Raw genomic sequence first — 24,360 nt, forward strand, 5'->3', positions numbered from 1 at the left:
TGAAAAACATTTTCCATTAGATTTTTATATTTTGTCCAAACTTTGAAAAGGTGTGTAAAAATTAATGGCGGGAATATTTATCAATTTCCATTTGGCGGAGAGTTTCGTTTCTAAATATTGTTTTCTAGACTTGATATCGTTTTGAAGGAATAAATTATTATAATAATTTAAATAATCTCAGACTTAACGAGAGTCCAGAAATCTTACCATATTTCGCAAGCTGTATGCCTACCGGTACTCCATTACAAACATGCGCGGGTCTAGGATTTTAGTTTGGGGCGGGCCATGAAATTTTTCACAATTTTTTCAGATATGACTCTATGCAGAGTTAATCCTAACATTGGATAGGTTATTAAAATCCTTACACAGGGGTCAGCAACCTATTTGTAGTCGCGGGCCAAAACCAAACTCAGAAAGGTCTCTGCGGGCCGCACAACATATGTTAACTGAGCTTTTGTGTTATTACAACTTTAGAACAACTGTGAATCAGGTTAGCCTCGAATATTTTTTTCACTTAAAAACCGTGGTTAGAATTAGTTTTGAGTAGGCAGTAAAGTTTTGGCGCAAAGCGCTAAACAAAGCGTTTACTTTGTCTAAAATTCGGGTATACACGTTGTCATCCATACTACTATTAAAAAGTGTAATAAAACAATAAAATCGCTGATTTAGCTCAAAAAGAGCATAAAAATGTAAACACGCTGGATGTAGAAAGATGATTCGCGCGAAGCGCAAATTTTTTTCGCATTTACACACTTAAAATAGTCAAAAAAGTATTTGAAATGGACTTGTGTCTAATTTGTCAAAGAGGCGGCGGGTCGGATGAATTATATTGGCGGGCTGGTTCTGATACAGATTTGCATTAACACCAAAAAGCTTTCAATTTTACTTGGATTTAAGTTCGTTTATTATATAGTCGAGGTCAGCGTACAGCCGTCGCTGTAAAATCATATATCTAACGGTGTGTTTTGGCTTTGATATATGTTGGGCAGCTGGAATTTTAGAAGTTTTTTTTCAAGAGCGCTAGGGAGACACATTAGCTTTTCGAGAGAAACACAAATGTAATGTACTTATTTTAGGCTGCCAGTGAATAACATGTAACGGTGTTTAATATATTGGGTGGCTGAAATTTTAGAAGTTGTCTTTATGCCGTCGCTGCAAAAGTTTTTATGCTGTTGCTGCAAAATCTGAAAAACACCGCTTTGCGCGAGTTCGAGAAATTTTACAATTTTTTGCGTATTTTACAATTTTCTTGAAACATTCACTATATGGCGTCATAAGCTCGTACACCACTACAAAGCTTAAATATATATCATATTTTGTTGAATTAGGCCATACTACCTAGGGAAGCGCGAAAATAAGCTGCCCTTAAGTTAAAATTATGTTTTTTTTTTCTAGTTTGGGGGGTCATGGCCATATCGCCCCCCCCCCCCCTCTAGATCCGCCCCTGACCGTAAAGAACAATTTGTTTAATTTAATGTTTTACATCCGAGAAACATGTTTTGGTACTTTTTTGAGAAGAAAAACTCGTGTTTGAAACCATTTATTAGGAGTCCTTAACGCAGTTTCCTCTCGCTATAGTGTTTAGGCCGCTGCTGTCCGAACTAACAACTAAAATATTGCAATACTTTCACGGAATGTTTGCTGCGCTGTTAGCTTAATTTGAATATGCGCGTTGAATTGTTACTGCAGTTTGTTAAATTTTGATTTAATGGAATCAAATAGAACCATAAAATGTAATTAGTATTCTATGATAGAACTATAGTCAGTGTTTCCCCTGTTAAAATATACACTTTCGATATTTAACTATTTGTTGCAAAACATAATACGAACGATAGAAAAAAACATAAATCAATAAAATAATTTATTAGGTCCACCCTGGAGTAAAGTTAATATATTTTTTACAAATTTTTCGCTTATCGTTCCGTTTGTTTTATTACGATCATTGGATGTTAACAGCCCTACTGGGATAAAATCATAGCAACAAATGACGCTAAATACAAACAGCTGATTTTAACAAACTTGTTTAAGTAGAACCTAACTATATAACAGTTGCATCTTTTGCTGCTTAAACTCAGTGAAACATCTACCCAATAGCTAAAATTTAAAGTGTAGTGTGTTTTCTGTATAGGGGTTTAGCTGTCACTTCTGAAAAAACAAATAAACGACTTTTTCGAGAAAAAACATGCTATAACTTGTATATACAGACAAACAGTCGTTACATGTTGGTAGTGACAGGAGCAAGACATAATTTCAAGTTTTTTTGTAATTTAAAAGGGAAAACATTAATTTATTTTAACATAATTTTATTAAATATCATTAAGTTACTCATATTGTTTGTAGTAGTTGTTTTATTTGGTTGAAAATAGGTAAATAATTGGGCTCTGGTTTATAAAAATTGTTGCTATGGATTTTAATGCAATAATTGATGCTGAATTGGAAGCTCTATCCGACTGTTCTTCAGAGTATGAGGAGTATATTGAAGAGCAAGATGAAAAAGTAAATGACCTTGATGACACAATTTCAGATGAATTAAATTCAGGTTTGTTTAATTGCTAAAAGGGTGTTTACATGTGACGTCATGCATGCACTGCCGACTGTGTAAAGCAGCGGTTCTCACCGATGTGCCGCGGCGCGCACTGGTGCGCCATGGAAGGCTGCCAGGTGTGCCACGAGCAAAAGGAATAAATAATTTAATATATAAAAATGTATTTTTACTTTTCTATTAGGCTTAGCTCATTGATTTCACAGTACTTTCAAGTAGAAAACACAATACGACCTACAAAGCAACAATATCTTAGTCAGAATTTCCATAATACCATATTACTAAGACCACCGACATAATAACGCCAAATTCACAGTAATGACCATGACAGAATAAGATCTAAAATAGTCTAGATGCGACCTAAACATGTCGAATTAAGCTCAAAATTAATCAGAATAAGACAAAATTACGCCCAGGACTGTAACGCAAGGGTATGGGATGATTGGGGTCACCTGTTTGGCATTGGTTGTTTGCTGTCGAGTCCCGGATTTTTTGCCTCTGTTTAGGCTTATAGACGGTAGTTGGTGGTGTTAGCAATTGGGCTAGGGTTAAAATATCCTGGGAGTTGGTGTTAGTTAGGGGTGGTGTGTGGGGTGAGATAAAAGGTTGTATTTAGGTCTGATTCCGATTTTGTCCTTTTTATGCCTTATTACTAACTGTCTTTTATTCCGAAGTTGCTGTTGTTCTTATTTTGGTCTTTCTGTTCTTATTTTAGTCAACTATAGAGCCTACATAATAAAAAATTGCAAGCAACTTAAAAGAAATACTGGTACACCTCAAAAATTTCACGCTCGTTCACTCGCAGGGTGCGCCCCCACGTTTTCATGTGTCTCTAGGTGCGCCCCCAAGTAAAAAAGGTTAAGAAAAACTGGTGTAAAGCATGGTAAGGGCACCCGCGAGTTTTTTTCGACCTTTTTAAAGGCACCTCAAAAAAAACCTGAATTGCACCCGAAATATGTAAAATTCTTGTGTGGCATACGTTTACAGTGCAATGTATGCAATACAAAGTGCATCGGAAAATTATAAAGTACACCCAGAAATTTAAAACTGCACCCGAGGTGCATTTTTTTACCTTTGTTGCACCCGGTCACCCAGGTTTTTACGGCCGTGCACCCACAGGATCTTGTCGAAATCTGCCATATTTAAGGCCTCAATTACATTTAGTTAAGATTTGAAGATGAGTTACGCCAAACTCTCCTTTATTTTCAGTAATGTGGTTGACTAAAATATGCCTGGTATTTGAAGTGGTATATATTTTAAAATGAATGATTCAATGTTAAATTAACAACCATTTGAACTGCCACGGAGCGCCAAAAGGTTGTCAGTAGAGTTCTACAGGTAATCTTTAACAACAGGTCAAATCATGTAAATTCCACACCAAACTTCATACAATACAAACTGACACTTTAAAACCTTATGGAAGACATATATAATCATTGAATCTACTCTTGTACACTATTTACATAAATTGTATCTCAGGTTAATCAATGTGCTTATTTTATTCGTAAAGCTAGCATTGCGGTTACATTTTCAGTTCTTAGGAATACTTTTTAAAACAGTACTGTTTATGATAAATTGCTAACAAGAAAAGCCATCAAGACTAAAACAATTAGGTTACTGTTAAAAAATACTAGCATGTGCTACCCTAACCTCATTTTAGGAATACTAGTGAGGTATTCCTCAATTCGAATAAAATTACTATGGTTACTTACCAGTCTTAAACGTGGGACTGATTGCAATTATTTGTGCACTTTAAAAGTAACCATTCAAAAATGTAAACCTCTAGCAGCACTTTCACTTTATTCCAAACTTGTATGCACACATTTTATGTCTGTTGCCTTGATTTCGGGTTCCAGCGAGTTAAAGGTAAATAATAAATTTAACGATATATGCATGCTTTCATTAACATTATGGTATCCTTTGATGATGTTCTTGTTGCAGATGCCAAAGCATTTTTGTTTACACCATAAACAACTTAGCATACCATTTTGTTACTGCTTCGACTTAGAGATCGCACTGATTTTAAGCCAAACTTGTGTTCAATGTTTTGCCATCTCCCTCATCCCTAAAACTGGCTGTAGGTTGTGCGAAATGCATTTGAACTAGTTTACTCTAGTACTATTGTCAAGTTTAGCAAGGCCTTAAACATGGCTGACAATGGAGTATTGTGTGCAATCTGTGACGTTATTGCAAACACCCTATATTATGATTGTAATGTAGCCTAAATATTCTGTTAGATTTTTTGTTGTATTTTCTATTAAAGATGGCTGGGTAAAACTTTTTTTGGAAAAGACCACTGCTCAAGCAAACAAAACAGAGATTTTACTCAACAATGCACTGGATAATTCGGATAAGGTTTGTTTCACTTAAATTTATATATATGTATATATATATATATAATTAAAACTACAATTAGTTATATTGTACACCTTTCCTTGGGTACAGGTATTTACTAGTGTTAATTTCTTCAATAAAATGTATCTTCTCTGTCACTGTATTAAATTAAAATATTGTGTTTTACATAAATAAATTTATTTGCAAGCAGATAATCACCTTTAGAAGAGTAATTATTTCTTTGTACTTTTAGAATGACCAACATGGTGTTCGTCGAATAACCAATGAAACAGAAGAACTTAAAACTGATGAAGGGGAAACAGGTTACTAGTTTAATTTTATTGTTTTATATTTTTATTGTCAAATGATATATCGATATCATGCTTATATAGTTATCATTAATTCAGTATAGTGTGAGCATGTATAAGATCAAAAACACGTATCTATGCATATATCAAAAATAGTACTCTATGTTAATGAAAGCTACTTTGTAAAAGTCTTACAGAAATATGTTTTTAGAAAACTACTTGATGGGTGGAACTCTTATTCAAGAAGCCTCTACCTCTGATGTTGAAATCGTAGGTTTTAAGTAAAAAAAATAGTTCTACCTTTTTCATTTTAGCATAATAGAATCGACATACTTTAATGCCATCACTTATTGCAGTTTATACACAACCTAATTTAAATTTAATTAGTATTGTTTGTAGGTAAATAATTCTGCAGTTAACTCAGTAAGTTATACAACACTATAATTTTTAGGCCAATCAACTCATTTTGTGCCTTTTATAACAAGAATAAACTGTTTTATATATAGGAAAACGAAGATGCTAACTTAGATCCTGATACCAGTAAAAATATACAACCAGTAGCAATGATGGAAGTACATACTATTGATGCAAAGTCTGTAACTGATCTTGAAGTTCGTTTGATAGAATTAGAGAAAACGTTTCAGCACCAACAACATGAATCAGACCTAAAAGCAATGGTAGGTTATTTGTAAAATACCATATCTTACTTATAAACAATTTAAGTTAAAGCAAAAATAATTCCTATGATATCACAAAGATCAGAAAAAATTCAGCTAGACTCAAGTTTATATGGTTTCAAGGTGGTTGATCAGTTAAATATCAAACAAGGTATTCCTAATGTCGCCATAAAGCTAGCAAATTGTAATCTTTTAATACTTGTGGTTTTGTTAATTGGTGAATAAACCTCAAAATTGCGATGTACTTGATTAGTGAGAAGAAAATGTTGCAGAACGATTATTGTCCTTCGTATATATAGAGGATACTAGTTTATAATTATAATTTAAGGACTATAGTGATATGTGCTATTCAGGAACTGGAAGAAATATTCAATACAGAGGTTACAAATAAAATTGATGAAATTGAGTCAAATCGTTTGGCATCACATGACAAAATGGAAGCTTTAGAGGCAGCAGAGCGAAATATCCTTGATGAACTGGACCGGCAGAAATTGTTCTATTTAAATGAACGACAGCATAAAGCTGCATGTCTAATTCAGGTTTGTTTGTATAAGCCTTGGAGTTTTTGGTGATACTTGTTGCAGCTCTATTTTCTTCTAATGCAGCTCTATTTTCTTCTAAAATATCACGCAAAATTGTTTTCAGTATGCAACCACAAAAAAATATATATATTGCTATATTTTCTGTGCTGTTGCATGAAAGGTTAAAGAATGTACCGTTGTACTAAATTGGGATTGGATATATATTAATGTATTTGTGTGTGTGTGTGTGTTAATATTAACTGATTACATAAAACATAAAAGCTTGTGCTTCGAACCACCTAAAATATGTGACAAAAGTTCTTCATGAACTTTAAAAGCATTTTACAGTTGAATGGTAAAACACAAAACTTCTTTAACATGTCTTTTATTTCCTTTGCATTTAGTCTACCTACAAGGGATACTGTGTCAGAAAAATCTATCGAACTGAGTTGGAAAAAAGATGTTTTGCTGCCAAACAACTTTTGTGGGAAAAGAGGGTGGCAGAAATTGAAAAAACTAGACAATTGTTGGAACAGAAAACTCCTCTTGTGATTATTCAAGAAACTTCCAGCCAAGACAATTCCTCTGTTAAAACTACTTCAGTGAATGCAGAAATTTCTACTGAAGAATTGGCATGTCCGAACAGTAGTAGCATGATTGTTAAGAAGTCTATCAGTGATCAGAATGGTAGTAAAGAATTAATTAATAAAGTGTCTCAACTTGATTCAAACATTATAACAAAACAAGATGAAAATTCAAGTCTTGAAGACAAACCAGAATCACATTCCACAATTGAGAATATTGATAGAGACTTAAAGTTACTTGCCAGTAAGGAAAACCTTCTGGATGAAAAATTAAAGACTAATTCTCTACTAGATAGTTTTGCACCACTACACCCAACTTCCAGAGTTGATACCAAAGTCACTTTGTTACATGACTTGCCTGTTTATGAAGTAGAAAAACAGTCCTCTTCAGTCATGGCTACAGATGTAAAAGTTGATGATGTCAATGCGGAAGACAGCATTTTAGAAAAGCAAAATTTTAATAGCGCAATAGATGCACTAGAAAACGATTTAAATATTCTTGAAAAATCTATTAACATTGATGATCAAGAGAGTCCACCACACAACAAAATAAAACACTTGGCTGCTGAATCTTCTCAAAATTGTACTGAATCTGTCATAAATGAACATGGACATCAAGCTCCTTCATTTACTGATGTTAAATCAAAAACTAAGACATCTGGAATAAAAGATAACACCATTGTTGAGAAAGAAAATTTGTCAAATTTATGCCATTTTCGGCTTACTCACGACGATTTAAGTGAACCAAGTCAACTCAAATCTGCAAAAGAGGATGAAGAAAAGGGTAAACATGAAAATATCATGGAGCATTCGCCTTCAGATGAAGATCATGGTAGTGCTCATGTAAACTATAACACTTTACCTGACACTTTACCTGATAAAACCGAAATTCAAAGAGAGCCTTCAATGAAAGATGTTGATACCAACTTGCTTGACGTGCAATCTAGTGAAGATGTATCTGTTAAAGACAATAACTCTTGTGATAGGGAATATGAACCAAAGGGTCATGCTATTTTGTGTTCTGAAAATCAGGTCAAAAAATTAAGTGTTTCTTGTGATAATGTTCCCTCTAATGAGAAATTGGGCTCTAAGGTGCTGCCTTTCTGTAACCAGTTGAATAATTCTGAGCTTTCAATCAACTGTGAAACCACAATTTCTCAAAAACTTGAAAGCAATTCTATTTCAATGTTATGCGAACAAATAGATTTCTGTCAAAATCCTAAAGTGGGAGGTTCCAAAGATAGTGATTTACCACTAAAAAATTTAGGTTCTGAAACCATTTGTAGTAAAGAGAGTAATGTACAAATAACACCAGGACACAACAAAATTCCAGCAGATAGTATGCAAATGGTTGAGACTAAAGTACATAACTCTGTTCATGAAAAAAACCCTGAAATTACAAAACACCACAAATCAAATGAAAATGTTCTACCAGGACAGGAACCGTTAATTGGTTTGCCGAAATTGCCGGTCTCTGCAAACCATTCAGACGATATATTAAAAATGAAATCATCGACAACCCAAGAGGAGTTTGGCCGAGAAGATTTTTTAACTCAAAACAATTTTGCAACTTCTTTAAACAGTTGGAGAACATTTTGTGTAAAATGGAGTTTATCCAGGCAAATCACTACAAAACATTCCGATTCAATACGAAGGGGTCCTAGAAGATCGTCTGCAGCTAGAAGACTCCCAGCAATTAAGGAATCTGAACTTTTATGTGGTATGTGTGTGCTTATGATTTTACTTATAAATTAAATGATTGCTATAATACCGTAATAATACATGATTTTGTTTTTTGTAGTATATATACTTATGTATGTGAACATATTTACACTAATAGGGAAAAAATATATCTATTATGTATATATTTGTTAATATATATTTTATATGTGAATGAGGTCTACTGTTTATGATCTTCAGGGTATGATCTCCTATTTTTACTCCACAAGTACTATTATGTGCTTTACACAAAAGTAGAAATCCTGGAACATAGTTGCCTAATCTTAACACCCACAAATTAGGAATATTTCAGCATAAAATTTTATAACATCTAGTAAAAAAAATTGTTTTGTGCCCAACTTTTTAGGAAAATGGCCATATTCTACAGTGTCACCAGCTACCAATCTTGATTCTTTAAGTCGAGTTTTTATTGAAAATCTTTCTGATTCAAATGGAAGAAATTTGATTACAGTTCAAAGATGTACAAATTTAACCCATCTCACCCTAATAAATTGTGGGTTGGTTTCTTTAGAAGGTCTCCAGGCATGTCCAAGCTTAAGGGTAATTTTTTAAACACATATATGCTACTTTTATACTTGTTTGTTTTTGCTTACTTAGTTCTACTTTAAGCAGATGTATTCTGTTTTAAAAATCATATTTTATGTACCTATCTTTAATTTTATAATATTTCCTTGTAATGAAATCGTGGTATAATTGTATGCAAAATCTTTGTCAAAACTGATTTACCTACTGATCTCCAATACAAATAAATTGGTATTTTATTGTGGAATTATGGATTATTATTATACATATGAATTAATTTCAGCACATAAATGTTTCAAAAAATGCAATAAATGTGATTTCCTGTGATGGGATGTCACGACTTGAATCATTATCTGCCACTCATAACAATCTCACATCTATCCATGGTTTAATGGGTTGCACCAGTTTAATTTATCTGGATTTATCTCATAATAAAATAACAAGACTTGGTGGTCTGGACGGACTAATAACACTTCTACACCTAAAGTAAGCTGGTTTTCATAACAATATCTGTGTAACAAAATAACAACACCATTTTTATGGCATGGATTTTTACTGCATCGTTATTAAAATCAGTAATCTAATTTTTTTGGCAATGTGGTGATCCCAAGAATGAGGTGCTTGTTAATTTTTTCTTGAAAATAAGAGCAACATGTCCGAATGTCAGGCTTGTGTGATTAGATTGCTTTTATTAATAAAAAAACTATTTGATGTGTTTTGTTTTGTTACCAGACAATTTGTTTTAATATCCTCACCATTTATTTTTTGGCACAGCTTTTCAAAACATTATTTTTTTAATTTATTAGATAAAATTACCATGTAAGTTCATTTGCTAATTTTTTTAAATTTTAGTTGGTTTGGAGGATATTGACTGGCTCTGAAAAACAATTTTAGTTAGTGCCAATATATTTATTAACCAAAGTTTTTATTCCAAAATTAATGTTTAATTTTGCTTTTTCAGAATTTGTAACAATCAACTAATCCACATCAAAAGTCTAAATGTATGTAATACCTTGCTGACACTAGATGTGTCCAGCAACAATATTACTTCATTGCAAGGAATTGAGAACTGTGGCTTGTTAAGAAGTTTGAATGCAGCAAGAAACAATATATCACAAATAAACGCTGCAGAATTTTCAAATGCCGTAAGTATATCAATATGAAAGTAAAGATTTTGTTGATACAGAATGTTTTTTATTTCTAAGGTGTTTACAAACGAACCGTATTTACTCATCAGTGAAACTTCCTTGTCTTGGAACACTAGCGAAAATATGTTAATTATTGAAAACAGTCCTTTTTTATTTATTTTCGATTATGTGTATGAATTTTTGTATCACTAAGATTATCATTGAGGCATCTTGGATTTCAAAATAGCCTATGCGGATTATTTTTTTTATTTAGTTTGCCATGATATTTACTATGCAATAACTACTTTGTAAAACAAAACAAATGTATGTGCAAAGTGCGCGGAAATTGCAGGTATCTAGCTTTGATTGACATAACCTAGTTCCAGCAGTGCTATGGTCACCCAGAAATTTTGTCAAAGTTGAATCACAATCAAAAGTAAACTAGAAAAATTGATACTGCAACAGAGTACAAAAATACATAAACTACACAAAGCTCTGCCAAATTGAAATGTGTACATCCAAGTTGGATCAATCGTAATTTGTTATTGTAATTGATGTAAATAATTACAGTTTTTAATGTTACTGTAATGTAATTGAAGCCTTTTCCTTTTGTTTAATTCTAATTGTAATTTGCTAACATTTGGGCTCAATACATTGATAATGAGAAAATTTAAGACCAATGCCGAAAATTAAAATTTATGTAATTAATTACAGGTTTTAATGTAATTGTAATGTAATTGAAACATTAAAGGAAGTAATTGCAATTGAACTGAATTGATGTAATTGATTCAACTCTGGTTTACATTATTAGTATAAGGATGTGAATGAAATCCTATAATGATAATTCATTTTTATGCAGTTTGTTCTAAATTTATTCGCTCTTTATGTTCTTTTGTTTTAGGTTCTTCTCGTTTATTTCAACCTTGGTCATAACAGCCTGTCAAGCTTGAAAGGTTCACAAAGCACCGACGGTGCCCCAATTTGGTTACCATCACTCCATACTTTAGATTTAAGCTACAACAAATTATCAAACATCAATATTGCAGAAATTGACAGTTTGCTGGTGTCCACTCCTATGCTCCACTCTCTTGATTTGAGAAAAAATCTTATCTCAGAAATAGATGAACTCTATATGGCGATGTTGGCAATTTTACCATGTTGTCGGTTTCTTGAAATGCATGGAAATTTATTGTCAATGGCGGAAGAGACGAAAGTTTTAAGTGTTGCTCAGGGCTCAACAATTAAAGTCAGTTTTGACGAAATCCAAACTAAACAGGAAACGTTTCGGTCACTTACTTCAAAAGCCCTTGGCTTTCCTAATTTTGAAGCCCTAAATTGCACGGAAGACAACAAAAGCATCAACAAGGCTGCTGTTTCTCTTTTTAATGCGTTTTCTGAAATTACCAACTTGCACAACAAAGAAGTACGTATGTTAAGAGGTTGGTCATCACAGGATAATATTTGTGGAGAAAACGTTCCGCCCGACATGGTGTGCATTCACTGTGACCGACTTAAAGAGCTCTATCAAGTATCTATTAACCAAAGGTTAGACTAAACTAAAATATAGATATCAGCTAGAAAACTATTGTGTATAATCATATTAAAGAAATGGCTTTATGATTCAATAAAAACAGACTGGGGGGTCTGGGTGCCATACATAGAGATATGCAGAGCAAGTTTACTGGTTTCTTTTATTTCGATCAACTTAGTCGTCTCAGGAGGTTTTTTTATAGAAGGCGGTATCAATCCATAAATAATGTCATTTGTGCCCCCTGTGTAATTATATAAACTATTTCGCCACGTCCCTATAATAACGCGCAAAAAGCCGTGGAACATATAGTTTTAAGTGATTATGTCGAAACACAATATCGTTAGGGTATTATATAATACTTATTTGAATGGCGCGAGTTTGTTGACTCTGTACCCCTCAAATATAACCTTTTTTTTAATTTAAAACCAAATTATTATTTTATATTCTAATAATCACATCATTTCAGTGTAAGTTATTCGTTTTGTTGACTAAGATAGAAAAATCAAGGGTTTCATTTTGCGGCTAGTACTAACACGCAAAACTTGGAATTATGAGAAAACAAGCTATACATATATCCGATTCTTGGAAGTAAAAATGAGAACACCATAAAGATGTGAGCTGTACACTGTACAGTCTAAGAAGGCTACACTTTGTTAACTTGAACGAGTATCGAGTGCTAGATGCAACTAAAATGCTATAATAACAAGTACCATTCCAATCCAAAAATCGTAACAAAGTATGTACGAAATATGACGAGCAATTTACTATAACAGAGTTCGTCAGTTACGCAAGAAATGTCTCAATTTCGTCGTGTGTTAGGTGTAGTCGTTTTAAAAATACTTGTTTTAATATTAAACCCATAAACTTATTTTTTCTAACAATTAGGTGTATCTGAAAATATTACCAGAATTGTACGTTGTTTACTTAAGTCAACAGCTGCCAATGCGTACACAGTTCGAAACTTAAATCTTGCTTCCGTTACACAAAAGTATTGGTTTTATTTCAGACATTGGTTTGAAAGTGGAAATCCAGTAGAAAAGTTTACGAAAAACTGCAACAAAATTAAAGACGAATCCCATTCGAAACAACAACTAGTTTCGCCACAGTTGTCGTGCGCCGACACAACGTTGGACAACATCCAGCCGGATTTTTTCAATACCTCGCAAATACCACCAGCTCCAGCCGTCACTCAAACTGGCGAAATTAAAGTTTCAACGGAAATACAAACGCTTTCAGATGAAAAGCCCATGGAAGTAGACAAAGCCCAAGACAAGTCACCTGCAAAGGGTATTAAAAAAGTATTAGGTTGTCTAATTGCGTCCCACAATAAGGTTCTGTTTAGCGATATTATCCTAAAAAATCAATTTTACAATTTATTTACTGTCTAAACCAGTGATTTCCAAACTGTGTTCCTCGAGAGACAGTCAGGTGTGGCGTATTTAGGAAAATAAAGTATTTGTATTACCAATAGGCATACACGCAAGCATTTTTGACTTGATGAGCGCTATTCATGACAAATTAATAATTTTGAGACATTTACATATAGTTTGTCGTGTGTTAAGGGCGATTGTAAAATTACTTTATTGTGTGTGCAGTTTCGCGAGCCAAAAAAATTTAAGAACCACGGCCTAAACGTTTAAATAATTTCGTTGTCAACCAGGCGACCCGCAGCGTATTATTAATTCATGGCTCACTGAATAATTTTGCATACGATTTTTAGTGGATACCTCACTTCAATCAGGCGTAAGCTCCAAGTTGGTCTACAAGAAGCTGGAGCAAAAAAATAGAGGCAGGGATGTCGAACGTTTGGCGGCTGCTAAAATTCAGGTTTGTCAACGAAACACACATTTAATTTGTCTTTAATTGAGCGTTTAACTAACTTATCTGACATCCGGACGAGTATAGTTTCAAAAAAACTTTAAAATATGAATCCAGGTTTAAAAGCCTGGAATATACATACATGTCCTTTTAGTTTAATCGCAATATCCAGTTTATAAATCTTATCATTTAGGTTGGTCTCAGCGACTTTTTTTTCTGTGTTTTTGACCTCCTGAACCTTTTTGGCTTTGCAATGTTTAGGTTTAATTTAACCTTGTTTTTACTTCAGTCTTACTGGCGAATGTACAATGCCAAACGTCAGTATGGCAGTTTGTTGCGAAAACGCACCAATGCGTCTTGCCTTATTCAATCCACCTGGCGTGGATTTTACGTTCGAAAAAACGTCAAGGCAGCTCTCATGTCAATTAAAGTAAGTAAAAAACAGGTTTTAAAACTTTTGTCGTTTTTACTTTTTTTAAAACTGCTTGCATTTGCATCTAAATATGAGAACTGCGCGTTAACAGTAAATAAACTTTATTAGTTTTAAATTTGGGGTTGACTTGTGCAACAGTAACAATGAATTAAAGTAAACTAACACATTGAAAATGGTAGAAAGTCCCACGAATTGAAATATGACTGTCTTTTGTTGCAGCAGGATATAGTTATTCCACTTGTTTATGTTTGGTAGGAGAGATGTTTGGCCATGGAAAAGACATTAACAAAATATATTCATTTAAAATAAAACATCGCAGTCCGCTCGCCAACATAATTGGCGAGTGTAATTTACTGATTTGCGAAAATTTTGCTGATGGCGAATGCTGATTGTTAGACCGACTGGTTAGTGTAAATTTTAATTCAATATCAGCCCTGTTGTTGGTTGTTTTTCCTTTCGCACAAAGTTTTTTCTGTAACGCTTAACTCTTTGATCTAAAAAATGGAAAGAATTTTCGCACTTTACGTTAGTCATATTTTTGTTTCCCAACTGTCATCTTACTTCATTCTACGTACGATCTCCCGATGCTGTCTTTTAGCTTGGCACTTTGAAGATGTTTCACGGTCCCATATTTACAAAGTTATAAATTCTCACAAATTATTATTACCCTGAAAAAACTCTCCTGTACGTTCGTGGTAATGAACTTTTTCAATGTAAGGTTACAGCCTAAATGTTGCATGTAGTGCTGTTTTGTCTTTCTAGTCTATTTACTATTTATTATGACTGCCTACACGTCAGAGATTCGTATTTTTGTTAATTTCCTGTATATCTGATCGTTATGTCGCAGATGACTGTCCCTTTGGACCCGGATCCACAAGAGTTTGATGAAGTCGACTTGGACGAACTTGATTTTGACGAAGATGAATATGACCGCCAGTGGGCGTTGCGTACACGTTTAGGTCACGTAATGGAACCCAGCAGTAAAACTGCCATCCACAGTAAAATGGCTGAACGACAGGATAATTCATTGGTATGTTTCGTGGGGTCGCGGTTACACACTTAGGTTGCTTAAGAGGGAGAGTTCTATATGTCAACTATAAGGTGTTTTTGACCGAGCAACGTTGTTTTTTGGGCTATATAACAAAATCGTCTATTTGAGCGATTACTCGATAAATTTCAAAGTGAAATTAATATCTATACTAACCAGAAATCCTACGTTTAAAAGCGATAATCGAATTTCAGCGAATCTTCATACAGAAAGGTGTTTTTTAGCTGTACGTAGCCGTGGGCGTAGTTGGGAAAATACCCAGTTAACCCCCAGATATTGCGTATGAATCAAGCTGTAAAAGACATCACTTGTTACGCGTAAAATCATACGGAAGCAACTAACAATCGACCTCGCTTGTATTATGAATCAGCGCTGTGCGTTAGTTAACGTTTTTACCTGACCTATGATGACTTCATTCTTCGAACATTCATTGCTGATCTTCTAAAGGCGATCTTACCAACCGTTTTTCACCATCACCTTCCATAACATATATATATATATATATATATATACTTAATAATATTATTAAGCATTTTCTACGGCTATCTTTCAGTTATTTAAATTCATATGGCAAACTTTATTTAAAATCAAAAAAAATAATTCGATTATAGTGCACGGCTACGCCGATTCATTCTAATCCAGTAATGGACTGATATCAAACTCACTAGTTGCCTTTTTTAAATGCATTATTACATTTGTAACGTACTTGAACACGGCGCAAACAGATGTTTAGGCGTTAATTATATTTTGAGTAGAATCATTTATATAAAAAAAATAAAAATTAGGATCCATTTTGCTTCATGACGCCCTAAGTGTAAAAAATTTAAAAACAACATCTTTATAAATGGTGAGAAAATGTGACAATTTTAAATATGCATTCAAAACATAAATTTTCTTTGCTTGTTTTTTATTGTGTTCATTTAATAGAGTGATGTTTTTCAACTTTGTTGGTTAATCTGCGCGAATATATCTTATGTCGCTTAGGCTTGAAGAAAATGTATTTTCAGGCGAATTCACACAACTTCACCACGTCATCAGTTCGTCAAGACTTCGGTCCTATCACCAAGCCACCCTTACCCCCAATCACCCCTGCTTCGTCTTCAGGTATTACATAAGAAACCTAGGTTGGGCTGCATTTCAATGCAAGACAAAATATGTTTAATGAATTGATAAGTTTTTCGGGGACATTTGGTGCGCAAATTGTGTTGGAAAGTTTTAAGTATAGCAATTGGAAACATATGATAACATTAAACATTTTCTCTGCTTTGCCCTCGTAAGCATTAATATCATATTGTAAATGTCAGGTTAACAGTTGCACTTTATGTATTATCTGAAGGTCGGAGGAGCCCGGTGATTCGACGAGTAGCGTCACCAAGTACAAACAGCGAAAGCACTTTTATGCATGAAACTGATTCCATGGTAAAGCATTCGGCCAGAGAGGTTCGTTGTAAATAACTTTTAGGCAGTTTGTAATCTAGAACCGAGATTCTGTTTGCAGAGTTTTCATGGAAAGTATGCTATATGAGTTACTCGTTTACTCTTTTTTTTAATAAATTTGCCAAAGCCTAATTTGCATGTGAACCGCAAACGGATAGAACTCCTGTTTTACGCCGTAGGCTACTTAAAAAATTTTCAGTTATGCGTTTTATGGAAATTTTAGATTTGTTTTTTTACTTCTATTCTGTTTTTTGCCTTAAAACTCCGTCCTATGTCGTTTTGCAATAGACTAGAATGGCGGACGAGTGGGGTTTGCACAGTCACCATACAGCCGAACTAATGATGAAACGAGCAAGGCGGTTAAAGGGGAGGCGAAAGAAAGAGGTAACCGCTGGGGAGAAACTGAAACGTTTCCACGAGGTGTCGCAACGTGTTCCCGGCCAAACGCCCACGTTAGTTCCAAGAAAGCCAAGCAGCCCACGTAATAAAATGGAATATTTTAAAGGTAGTAGTTGTTCTCTTCATTCTGTTATCTTGTCACTTTGTTGCCAATTAAGGTATTAAAACAATATTTTCGACAAATAGATAATGTGTTTTTGTATACCGCTCTCTTATTTATACCAAATTTGTAAGCAATTCTAAAGTGTCATATGCCATAATTCACATTCCTTTTTAGTAGTACAAAGCGTTATTCAAAAAGTAAAAAAAAAGTTTTTTTGTTATTGGCGGAACCATTCTTGATTCTATGACAAATTTTATTAAAAAATGTTTTTTTTCGCAATCAAAATTAAAAAAATTGTGTAAAAACCACTGCAAAACATTGCAATGTTTTTTTTCAATATTTAGGACTTGATGTGTTTACGGTATTTTTATTTCGTTTCAGCGAGAGAGATTGCCTTCGAAAAAAATGATCAAATTCCCTCTGAAGACGAAGAGAGAAGACGACAATACACTTATGAGTAGGAAAATAATATTTTGGTGTAAAACCCTTCTTAACTGCGTCGGTCTTTTAAGCATAAGAGCTACAGAGGTGTTAGTTCGTTAAAAACGTTTGCGTCAAACAAAAATTTTGTATAATTGGGAGTTTTTTTTTTATATTATACCTTGCAATACATATTGTGTAACCATTTGGCAAGGCTTCATTGTGATTCTGCACTTGCTTTTTCATTGCAATTTTTAGGTGGCTTCACACCCGAGCCAATTGTCAGGCGTCGGACACTGGAGGCAGGCGAGTGTCACATGGGTCACCCCCAAACCGACCACATGACAGATCACGTGACGCGTCGATGCGCAGTGGATTCCTGCCGGCTATTTCTTCGCGCCGTTCCCTTGTCGATCACCCGTTGGGCGGAGATATGGAGGTAGTTATTTTGGAGGTTGATTGGAATTTTGAGCAGTCTTTGGTCGAATATTTGCCCGCATCAATTCGCACACTCTTATGAGGCGAATCTTCGTTGTGTATAGGTTGATAAAGGATTTCGGTAAAACGTAGACCATTTGTTTGATATTTAACTGAAAGGAATTTAGCAAAAAAATCTCACTATTTCAAACACTTTTTTCCTCGTGAAAATCATTTAGGAAAATCATATAATATGCAGTATGCAAAATGATCTTAATTGTGAAAATGAAATGCAACAATTTCAAAATGTTTAACAGTTTTTCTGTCGAATTACGTAATAATTGGTACGAAAATCCTACGACAATCCCCCTGGTATAAGTTCGTATTCGATTTGAAATCTGGTGAAGGTCTATGAATTTAGCTTAGTTCAGTTTTGAAGTTTGAACGTAGAAACAACGTCATAATTAAAATGACAAAAGTCATAAAACAATAACATAATATTTTATTAAGCTTAGCGGTATTAGTCGTACCTCACTCGTCTCAATTTGTAGGATTCATCAAGGTTTGGTTCAATTTGATTTGTAACCTAAAAGTTAACTAAAGGCTATTTATTTCAGGTGATGTCTATAGGCAGTTATAGCAGCAGCAACAACCCCAGAAGCAAAAACCGTCTTAAAGATATTGCAAGACGACATAGTGGTAGGCGACCAGTTCTATTACAATAAAATAAAATAAAATGTTGAAATACGTAAAATGACTAAAAAAGTTTTTCAAGTTACCTCTTATGTGCGTATTTAAATACTTATTCCTTGTTTTACGAATGGTTTATTTAAACAAAATAAATCATAGTTAAAGTAATAACAGATGTCGCATTTTTTAAATGTACAGAAAGATTCGTATATAGCTGCAGTAAACGTTTTGTTACCAGTAGCTTTTTAAACACACAAGTTTACCCGATGTTTTTTTTAATTTTATTAATTTGCTGAAGTAATGGTGATAAACTGTTGTAGGTCCTACATTTAAACAAATTACTTGAAACAAAATTTCAATTTAATTTATTGGTGTTTTTAGGTTACGATGTCTCCTAATGTACCAATGATGATGAACTCTTGCGATAAATGAATTGTAATCGTCCATATAGAAGATGTTATATTAGTTTTGCCATTACATTTATTTATACCTAATTTATCAATTACCAAATAAATGCGCTTGAAGCGTTAACTGTATTGTGAAATACACTTAGTTTAAGGCTAAACATCGAATTAAAAAAACTTATTTTTTTATTTTTCCTTACTGTTGAGCGTACATGGCTTTGTTTGTAAAGTGTTATATATTTCTATTAAAAACGTGTTTTTTAATAAAATCTCTATTATATTTCTATTTGGAAGACGTCTTTGCCGTTAACTAAAGTTTTATTAAACCATTTTTGGAATAAGTCCAAAGAGAAATCTATCAGATAAACAGATTTGCGTAAAAAAATTGGCAGATAGCAGGTTAATTAGTGCGGCAAGAAATATTAAAAACATTGATCATTTAAAAATTGATATTAAACAAATAAATTAACAGGTTACAATAATATTTGCGTAGGCCTGCGTAACGTCATTAACAATAGCCGTGAAGTGTAGTGTTATTTTGACCAAGTTTCAGAATGTTCAGTTGTCGAAGCTACATACATAGGCCTACATCTATTCTTGCATCATATGCCATGACTACAAGAAAATCACTAATTATAGTGGTGTTGCAAGTGAGAAAACGTTTAGTCATAAAGTGACGTGGAAGTGGCTAAGTTCAGCTCTGTTAGAAGGAAGTGACGACTACAACTTGCAGATGATAAGAGATCGTCAACACGGCCCTTTTTCCCAGGCGTTAAATTTTTCCGGTTCAGTTGGACGTCTCCGTTAGATCAGTTTTAAACGAATAGTTGGAGATTCCGATTACCGAGTAATTGCTATACAGATTAGCTTTCAAAAATATCAGAAAAAATAGGCTACCTTTACTCAAACCTAAACAATGGTTTTATGTGTCCAACAAGCTTTTTTTTCATGTTTTATGTCTATGTCATAAATCTTGCAGCCAGTTATAAATAATTATTCTAAAATATAAATTGTGATTTTGTTATCTAATGATTCAAACACAAAAAAATGTTCGAATAGAGTCCCAGGAAAATATGTTTAGTGCACACAAACCAAGACTGTTGAATTTTTTTTTAATATTTAGGCCTGTATGGCTTGCATCTTTCTGCTATCATAGATAAACATAAACATAATCTGTTATCAGGTTTATTATATTCAGGCCTTATATATGACTATATTATACAACTTGGCATTTAAACATAGGATTTACTGCAATGGACCAACCAGTAAACCGATTTAAGCAGCCGGAATGGATCGTATCTGAGCTTGTCAATATCGTAACAGCGCTTTTGGTGCTCTGGATTGCGATAAGTTTCGTTGTTTATGGATTTCGTAACAAAAAATGGAGCGGCCAGGCTGCACAAAACATATCAAAAATAAATACCGGCGCCGTCTACATTACATTTGTTGTGGCGTTGTGTTTAGCCTTGGTCTTTCTTCTATTCGGCCAGTTAAGCTTTAACTTTGGATATAGCAACATAAACGACTTAACATGCGAGGCGTCTCTTGATGGCGTTGCCATTGCATACACCTCTTCTGTTATTGGCTTATACCTAGTTCTGTGGTTTCGCCAGCATTATCTTTATCGACATATTTCAGCAATATTTGAGCTCGGAACCTGGATGAAATATCTTAAATGGGCAACGTTGGCGATAGTTGCGCTTGGTGGAATGGTATTCGGTGTTGTGTACGCCTGGTCACCATATTACGCCAGCTCCGGTAAGGGGTGTGTTATAGCAAAGCAATTTCGTAAGTCTAATACTTTCTGGGAACTTTACCTGGCATTTGCACTCCTAGTTATTGGACAATTGTTGCTAATATTTCTCTTCATTTACCCGACGAGATTTCAGTTACGAGGAAGTAATGCCGGAAAAATATTGCGAATACTGAAGCGGTCCAGTGTCTTAACATTGCGTCAATATTTTGTTCATTGTACATTCCTTCGAATCTTGGCCAGACATTTTACGATGCATCTTTGACAGAAAAGAGACAAGTATGCAGAGTCAAAGCGATTCAACTGAGCCATCTACTACTACAAACGTATAAAGATACAAAAATATTGCAACAATATTATAACATAGTATATGAATTTATCTTTTGGCTAAAAACAGGCTAGTAAAACGTCTGAAAGCGAACGTGTAATTGCGCAAAAAATAGTTTTGTTGTTTATAATAACTTTTTTGAAAACTCGTACGATGTAAATTAGAGTTTTTGTCAATTTATTTTTTATTTCTTTCCTATATTTATCTGGATTGTACAAAATATGGTTATGTCATACAAGAATGTAGGATTGCCTTTTCCGTATTTTACGAAATCCTCAATTCATGAATATATACTTGATATGGATTGGTGCAACCGGTATATATGACGCGGCACAACTGGTATGGGTGTAACCGAAAGTTTTTTTTTTCGTATTAGGTCATTTTTTTGCCATATGCAATAAACCGTGTAATTTTATGAACTATTCTGAAAATTAATAACTTTGAAAAAAATGTTACGGTCAATCAACAAAATTGTTGTCTTCAACATTTTGTGTTTTTACATAAATTCTAGTTGTTGTTGTTCAGTTATTATGACTTTTTTCAATGCTTTATCTTTATTCAGTTGGGTATATATTGCGCCACTATTACTGTATTACGCCACCGTTGGCGAAATCGCCATAGGTTGGCCACACCTGCTATATACCAATGTTGTCAAACCTTATTTTTTACGTCTTCGGTGCATTAGTAGAGAATAGACCAGTGGTTCTTAAAGGTATAGCCACTTGACTTCCTAAGGGAGAATTTTTAAATTTAAGGAGGTAATTTTGTTCAGATTTTGTAACACGTCTTGGCTTTGGGCGTAGATGGGTCTGTTTTTGCTGAGGAGGAATTGACAGTTTTGGGCTGGTAAGGGAGGAATATGAAAAAAACTCTGAGAGCCACTAGATTAAACAGTATAACTCGCTTTGCTTTCGACTGCTTTACATACGGTACTTGTGTCTATTATCGTCTGGGTGTCGATTATCGTTCTAGGTTTGTCACCCGAATAACCCTGTTTAGGTTTAAATAAGATGATCAAATGCGTTTTCTACATCCTAAATGAAATAATAATGTATGGAGCAATGTATAAAATCAGAGTCACTCTTTTTGTATATAGGCTAAAGGGTGGGGTATGTACAAAGGTTTAAATGTTTTGTTTAAATATTTAAAAAAAGGACGCTGGTCTAGAATCCTACCACTTTTTTTTTAGCAGCAGAAGGTACATTAGCAAATTATAGTTTTAAATATTTAAATTCCACAGGTAACAGTAAAGCTGGTTAGGCTTGTCATATCTTTTCCAATGGTGAAAGCATTTTCCCTATAAATTTCCACAGGGGGTATATCTTGCAAGTGGCGACACCTGGCGTATTTTATTGCAGGTTCATGGTCGTTTATGTTTGCATTTTTACCCGAATTTAGAATTGTGTAGTTACCCTTGTGCTGGGTCTACCCTAATGATGAACACACCGTCAGAAAGAGCCAACCCTCTTCTATACGACGAGAGAAAAGAGAACCCCATATTTACATGGTGCGACGCCTAGCGGAACTCTTAACGTACCCTATCTTATTTAATATCTTATTTAATACGTGTCAGGTGGCAGCACAGAAACTACGGTCGAGTTTTGGGGTAGCCTTATTCTATTCCTAAAACGTAACTATGAGTGCCTAGTGCATTAGGTTTTTTTTACAGAGTCGATTTTTTGGGGGTAATTTTGCTGGAAAATCTAAGGCCGCCTCGCATACGAAATTGCATTGGCGCGTGAGCAAGTCTAGAATCCTACCACAATATTTCGGCTTTTTGCCTGAAAATTATAGTTTTAAATATTTAAATTCCACAGGTAACAGTAAAGCTGGTTAGGCTTGTCATATCTTTTCCAATGGTGAAAGCATTTTCCCTATAAATTTCCACAGGGGGTATATCTTGCAAGTGGCGACACCTGGCGTATTTTATTGCAGGTTCATGGTCGTTTATGTTGGCATTTTTACCCGAATTTAGAATTATGTAGTTTCCCTTGTGCTGGGTCTACCCTAATGATAAACACACCGTCAAAAAGAGCCAACCCTCTTGTGTACGGCAAGAGAAAAAACAACCACCTATATGCATGGTGCGACGCCTAGCGGAACGTACCCTGTATTATTAATTACTTGTCACTAGGTGGCAGCACAGAAACTCCGGATGAGTTTTGGGTAGCCTTATTCTATTCCTAAAACGTAACTATGAGTGCCTAGTGCATTGGGCTTTTTTTCACAGATTTCTTTGGGGGTAATTTTCCTGGAAAATCTACGGCCGTTAATTATTTCATTTTGCATTTTATACGGCTATCTTTCAGTTGGATTTAAATTCATATGGCAAACTTTATTTAAAGTAAAAAAATAATTCGATTATAGTGCACTGCTACACCGATTCATTCTAATCCAGTGTTTGGACTGATATCCAACTCACTAGTTGCTTTTAAATCAACACCAAAGGCATTATTACATTTGTAACGTACTTGAACACGGCGCAAACAGATGTTTAGGCGTTAACTTTTCTTTGAGTTGAATCATTTATAAAAAAGGGTCTATTTTGCTTCATGTTGCTATGAGTTCTTGTTTTACTGACATAACACTAAGTGTAACTAATATAAAAACAACACCTTCACGAATGGGGATAAAAAAAGTTAACATAAATTGTTTGTTTGTGTTTATTGTGTTCATTTAATACAGGTAATTTTTTGTTACTAACAACTTTGTCGGTTAATGCTATTATAATATATCTTATGTCGCTTAGGCTTGAAGAAAATGTAGTTTCAGGCGAATTCGCACAACGTCACCACGTCATCAGTTCGTCAAGACTTCGGTCCTATCACCAGGCCACCCTTACCCCCAATCACCCCTGCTTCGTCATCAGGTATTACGTCAGAAACCTAGGTTGGGTTTGTATTTCAACGGAAGACAAAATATATTTAAGGAGATATTAGTTTTTCGGGATCATTTGGTGCACAAATTGTGTTGGAAAGTTTCAACTGTAGCAATTAGAAACATATGATAACAGTAAACATTTTCTCTGCTTTGCCCTCGTAAGCATTAATATCATGTTGTAAATGTCAGGTTAAGAGTTGCACTTTATGTATTATCTGTAGGTCGGAGGAGCCCGGTGATTCGACGAGTAGCGTCACCAAGTACAAACAGCGAAAGCACTTTTATGCATGAAACTGATTTCATGGTAAAGCATTCGGCCAGAGAGGTTCGTTGTAAATAACTTG

The 24,360-nt window shown here is 34.3% G+C and overlaps 1 protein-coding gene and 1 pseudogene across 1 annotated transcript; both read left to right on the top strand.

Moving 5' to 3' along the window:
• Nucleotides 1-2,399: 2,399 nt before the first annotated feature.
• On the top strand, nt 2,400-19,208 carry LOC146145163 (uncharacterized). Its single transcript, XM_083390496.1, has 22 exons — nt 2,400-2,539; nt 4,806-4,897; nt 5,130-5,199; nt 5,396-5,454; nt 5,691-5,861; nt 6,215-6,400; nt 6,787-8,686; nt 9,053-9,246; nt 9,512-9,714; nt 10,190-10,373; nt 11,257-11,900; nt 12,893-13,173; nt 13,607-13,713; nt 13,994-14,134; nt 14,985-15,167; nt 16,193-16,289; nt 16,522-16,625; nt 16,911-17,127; nt 17,506-17,581; nt 17,803-17,983; nt 18,579-18,660; nt 19,033-19,208. Exons 1-22 carry the CDS (start codon nt 2,404-2,406, stop codon nt 19,047-19,049), a joined length of 5,325 nt encoding a protein of 1,774 aa, XP_083246622.1. The 5' UTR covers nt 2,400-2,403; the 3' UTR covers nt 19,050-19,208.
• Nucleotides 19,209-20,308: 1,100 nt separating this feature from the next.
• LOC146145164 (uncharacterized) lies at nt 20,309-24,307 on the top strand (annotated as a pseudogene).
• Nucleotides 24,308-24,360: the final 53 nt, after the last annotated feature.

This window comes from Ascidiella aspersa, chromosome 5, assembly GCF_963924565.1.
Source record: "Ascidiella aspersa chromosome 5, kaAscAspe10.2, whole genome shotgun sequence".
Classification (NCBI taxonomy): Eukaryota; Metazoa; Chordata; class Ascidiacea; order Phlebobranchia; family Ascidiidae; genus Ascidiella; species Ascidiella aspersa.